This window comes from Periophthalmus magnuspinnatus, chromosome 16, assembly GCF_009829125.3.
Source record: "Periophthalmus magnuspinnatus isolate fPerMag1 chromosome 16, fPerMag1.2.pri, whole genome shotgun sequence".
NCBI classification, from domain to species: Eukaryota; Metazoa; Chordata; class Actinopteri; order Gobiiformes; family Gobiidae; genus Periophthalmus; species Periophthalmus magnuspinnatus.
The window spans coordinates 30,931,441-30,942,961 of NC_047141.1; the positions used below are offsets into that span (position 1 = coordinate 30,931,441).

Genomic DNA, 11,521 nt, shown 5'->3' on the forward strand with positions numbered 1-11,521 from the left:
CGGGAAGAGAGAGGTAGAGAGAGAGAGAAGGAGCAGAAAACCTCAACCTGGGGCAAAAAGACAAGGGCAGAAAAGGGCAAAAATATCGGAGAATGAGCGAAGGATGGTCTGAACGGAAGGAAAGAAAGACAGGAGGAAAGAGGTAACAGAAAAGCTGCGACAAAAGGAGGAAAAGAGGGGGCGAGAGTGCAAAGTAAAGAGAGGGATGGCCAAATAGAGGAGAGAGAGAGAGAGAGCAAAACGGAGTGGAACGCGAGAACAAAAAGAGAAAGAGAGACAGAGAGGAGAAAGAGAGGGGAGGGCAGAAGAGAGGAGGAGAGGAGGGGGGGGGGGACGTGTCACCTCTTGGCCGTGACAGGGAGCGAGGGGGCGGAGTCAGAGAGATAGTGATGCTCGGGCAGGTGCATCTTCACAGCAGAGACACATGGACCAGAGTCTGTAGAAACATCGAGAGGACGGACGCTGCTGCGACACGGTGAGGAAGAGGAGGAAGAGGAGGGATTTATGGGATTTGGAGCAGTTTTTATTTTACTCGGAAGTTTGTTTGGAATCTGTTTGGGCAATGAGAGAATTTGAAACTAGATTTTTAATTGATACTGCGACGATTTTTGATGAAATAATCCTGATTGATTTGTGGTTTAATTGGCATTTTTTCACCTGGAATATGGAATAATTTTAAATAAAACACAAATTGATGCAGGTTAGATGTTAAAAATAAATAAAAAACAACAAAAGAAGCTTGTTAAATTTGGGAAAATGGTTCTAAACTTTCATTTGATGTTCTATATAATCACCAAATGTAAAAGAACCAACTTTATTTTAAATCTCGTGCTGTATTTTGTGTTTTTTTCCCCTCGTCCCGCAGGTGTTTGGATTCAGAAGAAGACGTCCCCGTGTCTTAACATTTGGACCATGCTGTGTCCCGCTCTGCTCTGCGCCGCTCTGCTTCTCCTGTCGCCCCTGGAGACCACAGAGGGGCGGGCGCTTCAGCCGTCCCCCAACGCCGCGCAGGTACGAGGGGCTAAAACAGAAGAGGAAAAGAGGCGGGAGGTGGGAGTAAAAGGGTTTAAAGCTGCTCCGTGTAACATGTCCGAGCGTCTCAAACCTGCTCGTCGCCGTGAAGATGTTATTTCTTTGCCTGTAATGTTCCTAGTTCCTTCACTTTGTTTAATTCTGAGCGTTTTTATTGGTCAGAAATACATTTGAAAGCTGCGGTTCGCTCGCCTCTCCGCAGACGTGACGCGTAGCTCAGTCGTGCAGCTTCACCTGTTCGTCCTCGGGAAAATAAATGAGTTAAATGACGACGGAATGTTCCCGGGAAAGCGATAATATCTCCGTGGAGACGAGCAGGTGGCGAAAAAACCCTCCACGCTCCAGAAAAGTTACACAGTGCAGCTTTAAGGCTCCAGTGTCTGTGTGTGTCTGACTCTCACAAATTATCGAAATAATTCTCTACAAATGTGTTAAATGAGCGTGAGAATCGTTTACGGTGTTTCCACGTGTCCTGAAAAACCCGGAGAATAATTGGTCTGTTTTTTTTATCGGTGGAAAACGCATTAGATTCAATTAGAAAAAGATCAAAAATGTCCTGGAAAATATACGTTTTGTCCTTGAAAACGTCTCCTTCGTTTGATTTGCTGTGGTTGGATTCAGTGATAGAGACGTTTAGTGTCATAACTGTAAAAAAAATACACTAAAAACCCTAAAAACACAGGAGATTATGCCTCGTTTGTGTTAAATCTCGGGGGAGGACGCTCAGACCCCTGTTCTGTCTTTAGTTCACCTGCTGTAGGACCTCGCTGTCCCTCACGGGCCTCAATCATGATCTGTTTTATAAATATATGACGTTTATTGTTTTTTAATCGTGTTTTTAATGTTGTACAGCACTTTGTTCAGCTTCGGTTGTTGGAAGGTGCTATAAAAATAAAGTTTGATTGATAAAAGTTTGATTATAAATATCACAGTCCAGTAGAAAAAGAACGTGGACAACACTTTTATTTCAGGGGCCTCAAACTCAAATGATCTGGGGGCCACAGGAGGCAGAGTCTGGGTGAAGCTGGTGTTCCAAAAAAATGAAATACGCCAATTCTTGCAGATTTTATGGGTATTTGTTGAATCTTTTGTGACGGGAGTACACAACGCGAGTGACGTGTGTGTTTGGGGGGTTTACTCATTTGGCAGAACCTTCTACACACAACAATAAACTTTCATATTGTCCCGCGGGCCACAAAATATCATCTCGCGGGCCGTAATTGGCTCCCGGGCCGCGAGTTTGAGACCCCTGCTTTATTTACATGAACATATTTGAGTTCAGAGAATCTCACGTTCAGCTTTAATCTCTGGTGGAAGAAGTACTAAGTTTTATTATTTGAGTAAAAGTACAGATACTGGAGGAAAAAAACTCAAGTAAAAGTAAAAATATCACATTAAAAAATCTACTTAAGTTAAAATATTAAAGTACAAGTTTAAAAATGTACTTAAAGAGTCAAAATTAATTGGTTTTCCTGTTGTTTTTATTTGTTTATCTTTATTTGCTTAAACTATGAACTTGTTAAAAAGTCCTGTTCAAAAAGTACAATAGAAACTGAAGTAGAAAGTACTGATACTGCTCTCAAATGTACTGAAGTAAAAGTTAAGTACAAATTTTAGGTATCTGTACTTAAATAGATTTTTTTTAAGTACTTTATTACTTTTACTCCGTTAAGTTCCACCTCAGGCTTTAATACATGAACTTTTCTGGTATTTGTGTCTAAAAATCCAGTGCAGTTGTACCACAAAGAGTATCACAGTACAGAGTATCACAGTACAGAGTATCACAGTACAGAGTATCACAGTCCAGAGTAAATACACAGTACAGAGTATCACAGTACAGAGTATCACAGTACAGAGTATCACAGTCAAGAGTATCACAGTCCAGAGTAAATACACAGTACAGAGTATCACAGTACAGAGTATCACAGTCCAGAGTATCACAGTCCAGAGTATCACAGTCCAGAGTAAATACACAGTACAGAGTATCACAGTACAGAGTATCACAGTACAGAGTATCACAGTCAAGAGTATCACAGTCCAGAGTATCACAGTCCAGAGTAAATACACAGTACAGAGTATCACAGTACAGAGTATCACAGTACAGAGTATCACAGTACAGAGTATCACAGTCCAGAGTAAATACACAGTCCAGAGTATCACAGTACAGAGTATCACAGTACAGAGTATCACAGTACAGAGTATCACAGTCCAGAGTAAATACACAGTACAGAGTATCACAGTACAGAGTATCACAGTACAGAGTATCACAGTCAAGAGTATCACAGTCCAGAGTATCACAGTCCAGAGTAAATACACAGTACAGAGTATCACAGTACAGAGTATCACAGTACAGAGTAAATACACAGTCCAGAGTATCACAGTCCAGAGTATCACAGTACAGAGTATCACAGTCCAGAGTAAATACACAGTACAGAGTATCACAGTCCAGAGTATCACAGTCCAGAGTATCACAGTCCAGAGTATCACAGTACAGAGTATCACAGTACAGAGTATCACAGTACAGAGTAAATACACAGTCCAGAGTATCACAGTCCAGAGTATCACAGTCCAGAGTATCACAGTCCAGAGTATCACAGTCCAGAGTATCACAGTCCAGAGTATCACAGTACAGAGTATCACAGTCTAGAGTATCACAGTCCAGAGTATCACAGTCCAGAGTATCACAGTCCAGAGTATCACAGTACAGAGTATCACAGTACAGAGTATCACAGTACAGAGTAAATACACAGTACAGAGTATCACAGTACAGAGTATCACAGTACAGAGTATCACAGTACAGAGTATCACAGTACAGAGTAAATACACAGTCCAGAGTATCACAGTCCAGAGTATCACAGTACAGAGTATCACAGTCCAGAGTAAATACACAGTACAGAGTATCACAGTCCAGAGTATCACAGTCCAGAGTATCACAGTCCAGAGTATCACAGTACAGAGTATCACAGTACAGAGTATCACAGTACAGAGTATCACAGTACAGAGTATCACAGTACAGAGTAAATACACAGTACAGAGTAAATACACAGTCCAGAGTATCACAGTCCAGAGTATCACAGTCCAGAGTATCACAGTCCAGAGTATCACAGTCTAGAGTATCACAGTCCAGAGTATCACAGTCCAGAGTATCACAGTCCAGAGTATCACAGTCCAGAGTATCACAGTGCAGAGTATCACAGTCCAGAGTATCACAGTCCAGAGTATCACAGTCCAGAGTAATAGTAGAAAAAACAGGTAATTTGTTGATTCCAAACTGTTAACAAATCCTGGAAAAGTCGTGAAAATGAAACATCTGACCCTGATTTATCTTGGTGTTTTTACCACAGTCTTTAAAGTCGCTGCTGTGGTTTGTTTAGAAATAGAATACGTTTTTTTCGATATCACTTGTCGATCTAAGGACCTCAGAACGTCTCCAAACGACCCCGCTCTTATGTAATTTGACAAATGCGTTCAGTTCATGGGAAGTGGAAGGGCGGAGTAATGAGATGATTTAATAACCTTCCTCTCGGCCAATTAAATTTGATCTTTTTTTTCCCCTCCGTCCAGTTCGTCGAGCAATTTCTAGAACGCTACAACGACCTTTTGACCCTGGACGACTTGGAGAACATGTTGAACGGCCCCGCGGACGAGCTGCCCCCCTCCGCCGGCTCCTCGGGGGGTAAGTCCGGGGAGTACCCGCCGAACCCCGCCCCCGCCGCCGCAGATACCCAATGGCTGCGACTGCTCAAGGGGGCGCTGGCCAATCAGAAGAGAGCGGAGCCCGATCGACTGAGGAGGGGGTGGAACCGGGGGTGTTTTGGCCTCAAGCTGGACCGGATCGGATCCATGAGCGGACTGGGGTGTTAGTGTGAATCGGTGAGAGAAAAGGGTGCGTTCACGTGACGTCGGAATATTTAAAACTGTTTGAAATTTATCTGGAGGGCAGGTCTGGAGTTTATGTTAGAATTTGAGTGTTTAATTCAGTTTTGACCTGGTTTTTGGTTCATATTTGTGTCGTTACTGCTCCTGATCGTCATGAAACCAAAACTGACATAAAGTTTAATTATTATTTTTATTATATTTAAGCATTTAAGATGAATGCAGCCGATTTGTGAACCAATCTCGGGTTTTGTCGAGCTTCAAACCAGAACTAAACCAGGTCTAAAATGGGTCTCAACTACAGGGTGGCTCAAAAGTCACTGACACTTTGAAATCTTCAGTCGCTCCTATAATTCTTAAGTTAAACTCACCATATTTTAGCCGTAGATAAACTGATTTTTGGCGATATATACGGTTATAATTGTTCACTTACACTTGAACTTATCACGACTTAAACTAAGGGAAGTAAAAATGTTCAGTTTGTCTTATTTGATCCTCGATATCACGTTTAAAGTCGTTTATTAAGTCGTCTGAGGTTTATTCACAAACACCTTTTCTTTAAGATCGACCCACAGGAAGAAATCAGGACTAGTCAGGTCTGTGGAGATCACATACTGCCCCCTGTCTTTGAAAAACAGTTATTATTCCTTTAATGGCGTTTACGCTCGGGGCATCTCTGGTATTGGGTCAAATTTGACCCATGTGACTCAAAGTACCATTGTACAATGAGGGTTCGTTCCTCGGTGATGGATTTGCTCAGATTAATGTGGGAAGAGTCGTTCTAAATGCTCTGGAAAAGTAAAAGAAAAATATTTAGAAACAAAGGAGTTATGGGATTTTTTTAACTGTCAGTGACTTTTGGGCCATGGGGTAGATATCCATATTATTTTATCTGTAACAATAAAAACTGCAAAAAGAGCAGATTAAATTAACATCACAGTGTTTATTTCAAAAATGGAACATGGTGATATTTCTTCTCTTTTGTCTTTCACGTTTTATCAGATATTTGAGGCATTTTCAGGCACATTTCTGATGGGTTATTATCATATTATTTGAATATCACTGGGACAAAACAGCATTATATATATAAAAAGTGCACTGTGTAACTTTTCTGGTGTTTGTCTCCATCAAGATGTTATTTCTTTGCCTGGAATATCCCACAGTTGCTAAGAAATTCCTTGAAAAACATCAAAAATGACTGAAAATGACTGTGAGCGGGCTCGCCTCTCCACAGTTCTGACTTGTAGCTCGACCCGCTCGTCTCCGTGAAGCTCGATTAATGTCGTTTAAAGCCAAACGGTGGGACAATACTGACAAAACAATAACATCTCCAGGCAGACAAGCAGGCGGCCGACCTTCTGCCAGAAAAGTTCCATAGTCCGGCTTTAAATCTGTGTTTTTTGAGCGGTACAGGCCCCGCCCTCCTCCGTCTGACATCATGAGGTTCTTTGAGAGTCGTGAGCGCAGCCTAAACACGCAGATGGTTCGTGTGCGTCGACCTTAAACAGACGAGTAGATTCCAGACGCTTCACTTTCTCCTTTATGGACAAATAAAACAATTAAACGTGTAGATTTGAGTTTTTGACAGTTTTTGTTGGTCACATGTTTCGTTCTGATCGTCAGTTTGTGTCGCAGTGTGTCTGTTTTCACTCGTTTAGTCTGTCTCCTCCTTTTCTCTCTATATACCTTCTTCCCTCCCTCTACTTTCTCTTCCTCTCTCTCCTCTCTCTCTCTTTGCTCCTTTTACTTTTCCCTTTCTCCCTCTCCTCTCTCTTCCTCTCTCCATTCTCTCCTCTCACCTTCATCTTTTTCCTCTCCCTTCCCCTTCCGTCTGCCTTTGTCTACCTTCTTCCCTCTCCTCTTCTCTCGCTCCATCTCTCTCCTCTCTCTCCTCCCTCTCCTCTCTCGCTGTCTCACCCCCTCTTCTTTCTCCGTCTATCTTTCTTACCGTCTCTCCACTCTCCCTCTTCCCTCTCTCCATCACTCAACTCTCTCTCACCCTCTCCTCTTCTTCCTCTCTCCTGCTTTCTCACCCGCTCTTGTCCCTCCGTCCCTCCCTCACTCTATCTTTCTCGACATCTCGCCAATCTCCCTCTCCTCTCTCCCTCTTCCTCCCTCCTTCCCTCCGTCCCTCCCTCTCTCTTTCTTTCCATCTCTCCTTCTTCCTGTAGCTCAGTTAAAACCCAGTGACGACTCAATGAGTTTTCATGTTGTTTCTTTTCCTCATTTATTCGTCTGTTTCTCCTCATTTCTCCTCATTTCTCCGTTTCTTTTGTGGCTTTAACTGAACAGTCCAGTCCAAATATGGGCCCGTCCCGTCGTGTCCTCCTCCTGATCCCGTCGTGTCCTCCTCCTGATCCCGTCGTGTTCTCCTCCTGATCTCGTCGTGTCCTCCTCCTGATCCCGTGGTCGTGTCGTGGTTAAGTTCTACTCCTGCTCTTTTGCTTTCATAACACAGTGATTCCACCATAGTCTGGGCTCTGTAGTTCTCCTCACTCCTCTCTCTTCTCTCCTCACTCCTCTCTCCTCTCCTCTCTCCTCACTCCTCTCTCCTCTCTCCTCTCTCTTCTCTCCTCTCTCCTCTCTCCTCACTCCCCTCTCCTCTCTCCTCACTCCTCTCTCCCCTCTCCCCACTCCCCACTCCCCTCTCCCCTCTCCTCTCTCCCCTCTCCTCTCTCCTCACCCCTCTCTCCTCACTCCTTTCTCCTCTCTCCTCTCTCCCCTCTCCTCTCTCCCCTCTCCTCTCTCCTCACTCCTTTCTCCTCTCTCCTCACTCCTCACTCCTCTCTCCTCACCCCTCTCTCCTCTCTCCTCTCTCCTCACTCCTTTCTCCTCTCTCCTCTCTCCCCTCTCCTCTCTCCCCTCTCCCCTCTCCTCTCTCCTCTCTCCTCTCTCACTCTTTACGCTCACTTTTATTTTCCAGTTTTTGTGGCTCTTTCTGTCAAATTTTCCTCTTTCGCCTTAAAAAACGTGGCTGTTGTTTAAAAATGTTGAAGACGTATGTGTTGATCCTACTGTGTTTTTACTATGATTTGCATGAATAAACTGATTTGACATTTGTGAGCGGCTGATTCCTTATCGCGCACGAACACTCCACTTTTATTTTTGTGCATTTTTATCATTCAGATGTTCTGCCAAATGCATCGAGTGGAGGTTTTCAGAGTCAATTTGTTCTTTGCGTCTGTGCCAGGCTCCTGCGGCTGAAATGGACAAAAGTGACTGGATCGTCGTCGTCGTCGTGGGGGTTTCTCAATCTGTGGTACGAGGGTTTTCCACACATTTTTGCAGAGATAAAAAAAAGAGAATAGTGCAGTCAGGGGTCAGAGGACGTCCAGTTTTGGATGAGAATCAGCTTCTTCAAATCTGAGGCGATTGTTCTTGTTTGGAAAAAAGGTGGCGCCCTCTGCAGGTGAGTCGAGAGTCTCTGCTTCAAGTGGAGAAGTTCAAGTATCTCTGAGGTGGAGAAGCTCTCGATTTAAGGGTCAATCTACGCTCCTACCCTCATCTACGATCGAGAGCTTTGGGTAAGGACAAGATGGCGGACACAAGTGGTCGAGCAGGCAGACCCAAAAGTCCGGCACAGGGGCCAATTGCAGCCCGTGTACAAATCTCCACTGGCCCCGCAGCCTCTGGAATAAAAATAATGATGTGTCGCCCGTTGCAGCGTTGACCGATGTAAAATACACACGTACAAGCGATATTATATTTCACCAGCAGATGGCAGCAGATCCGGGTCGTGCTCCGAGGTCTCGCTGACTTTTATCGCCGACTGGATAAAGACGACAGGTTTAAAGGAATTCAAAAACTTGCTAAGAAAATGCTGAGTTTGTTTGGTTCTCGGTTATGAACTTTAACAAGAACCGTGCGAGGACAAGACTGACTGACCTCCGTGACGTTTTGCGCGTCCAAACCGCCGTCTTTGAGCCAGACCTGGTTTATTTACGACAGTCCAGATCTCAGTTTCAGCCTGTTTTTTTTATTTGTTTGCCTTCTGAGGTGAATAAATTTGAAAATCTCAGTGAATCTGTGTATAATTAATTTTGTTTTTTGAAAGGTGAAAGCCATTTGCAATAAAAAGTACAAAATAATTAAACAGTTTGTGTGCTTTTTAATATTAATGGTTCAAAGAATGATCGGGGCGAATGTTCGACCTTTTCACCTCACCAAATCTGACTCTCTGTGCAAAAAGTTTGGACACCGCTGCCTTAGAGATACGTTGAGGAGCTCAGTCACGTGGAAAAACCTCGGAGTAGAGCCGCTGCTCCTCCACAATGAAGTGTCCCGTGCATTTGTTCCGGACGCCTCTCTGGGTTGGTTTTCCAGGCAGATCCCACGACGGGGAGGCATCGGCGAAGACCCAGGACACGATGGACGGACGATGTCTCTTGTCTGGCCTGGGAACGTTTTGAGGGTCGTCGGTTTCTGTTCTGTTGCGTGAAGAACAGGCGTAGAATCGGTCTGTAGATCTTTATCGTACAGTCGGGTTAAAGGCAGCGTACGGCAAATATTCAAAGCAGAATCAAATGCAAAGTCTAACAAAGTGAGATTACACCAGCGTTTTAAATCCTCCCGCAAAATGTAATGTTAGGTCTGAGTTTTCTGTGATTACGTTAAGGAAATTCAAATATTGTGTGATTATTTTACCTTTTAGGAATCACTTGACCTTGTAACTAAAACTCATTTGGTTTTGCGTAAACACTTTTGTTCCCTTTTGGTTGCTAATCGTGTCCAGTTGGGTTTCAGATCTCTGTCCTTAGAAATGTATCACACCTTGTATTGTTTTAACTCCACATGTTCCATCCTGAGGTGACCTCACCTCAGGACGAGTGTCACGTCTTTACTTTGAAATGTGTGTCCTCTGTTCATATTAAACTGTATAAACGTGAAAATTTCCATCATTCAGGGTCTGACATTAGGGGTAGATGCTGTCGGACCGAAATAAACTCTTTGTCTTTGCTTCAACATTCATCAGAGCCTGAAAAAGGAGTCTTATTTCCACAACAATTACAAGAAATGACACTGTTATATGGGAAACGGAACATTTTGTGAGCAGTTTGTGTATTGTTCACAGGGTTTCACTAGATCGGCGGCGTCAAACTCAATTTCACCGAGGGCCGTCTCAAATTTGCAAAGATATAAAAAATATGTCTGTATAAATGTGTAACTCCTGATAAACCGACATTTTAAGACAGTCATACATTTAAATTTATCTTCTCGCGGGCCGCATAAAATGACATGGCGGGCGGCATTTGGCTCCCGGGCCTTGAGTTTGACATATGTGGTGTAGATGGATGTTAGATGCGGCCCGCCACGTCATTTTATGTGGCCTACGAGAAGGTAAATTAAGGCTTGACTGTCATTTTAAAATAAGTCTGTGCTGCTTTAATGTTTGCACTGACAATAAACTAATGAGATTTTCCCAACAAGTGACACTGAGAAATATTTGCAAATGATCATCCCAAATTGTTCAGGAAGAGGAAAATTGTCGGCGTGGAAGGCAGTTTCAGGAAAGGTGCTAAAGGTGAATACAAGTTTGTGCTTTAAGGAGAAAACCTGCATGTTTTTTGTGTTTTGAGGCGGAGTCGGTACAATCTACATCGACATTTTGACACCAAACACAGAGCTAAATATGCAAAAGTTAGACTGCAAGAAAAACTACAAATAGTCCAATAATTAAAAGTCTGTTTTTGAAGCAGCGCTGAAGGTTCTGACCAGATCCACACTTTTAAAAATGTCAGTTTATCAGGAAATACACAGTTACACAGACACATAATATTTACAACTTGAATAAGTAATAAATACAGAAACAGTTATTTAACAATTTATTTTACATGACATTTGTTTACATTTAGTGACATTTATCCTGCCGCACAGTCACATCTGGCCCTTGATGGCGGCCATTTTGCTGATGTGGCCCTCGGTGAAAATGAGTTTGACGCCTCTGATCTACACCAAACTGTTACTTTTACTTAAACATCAGTCTGTCCAGGAACTACATGTGGAAATTAGTACTTTCGCTATAACCTGGCGCCAAACGTACATCTTTCCTGTTTTTTTCTCCCTCTATCTGTTCAAATAAAATCATACCAAGCCGCTGGAGGAGCTGCAGGAAGTGTCTAGGGTGAGGGAAGTCTCCGAGTCCCTGCTTAGACTGCTGCCCCTGCGACCTCGCCCCGGATAAGCAGAAGAAAATAAATAAATCGATGGAAAAGTGGTTCTTTCCTTCAGGTAAACTCCTTTTCTCGATCCAAAGTTAAAGCTGCATGATGTTGCTTTTTCTGGAAGAACGTGTGTCGCCTCCTTGTTTCCATGGAGATGCCAGCGCTTTGTCTGAAATATTCAACTGTGCGATGTTAAACTTGTCTATCTCCATGGAGAAAACAGCAGGTGCTACCAGGTAAAGTTACAGGTAAGATCTGTGGAGGGGCTGTATGTTTGGAATTATTACAGTTTACAATAGAATAAATGTCATATATGTACGTTAATGGCATGAATGTTCCAATTACGTTCAAAATATCAGTTTCTACAGTAATACTTGTGTTTGAATGTGCTCGTATCAGACAGTAGGTGGTGCTGTTTCAACCGTTCATTAGTTTTGAACTGTTTGACCTTT

The 11,521-nt window shown here is 43.1% G+C and overlaps 1 protein-coding gene across 1 annotated transcript; it reads left to right on the forward strand.

Annotated features, from left to right (window-relative positions):
* Positions 1–422: 422 nt before the first annotated feature.
* Positions 423–6,288, forward strand: nppcl (natriuretic peptide C-like). Its single transcript, XM_033981337.2, has 3 exons — positions 423–475; positions 866–1,011; positions 4,597–6,288. Exons 2-3 carry the CDS (start codon positions 913–915, stop codon positions 4,894–4,896), a joined length of 399 nt encoding a protein of 132 aa, XP_033837228.1. The 5' UTR covers positions 423–475; positions 866–912; the 3' UTR covers positions 4,897–6,288.
* Positions 6,289–11,521: the final 5,233 nt, after the last annotated feature.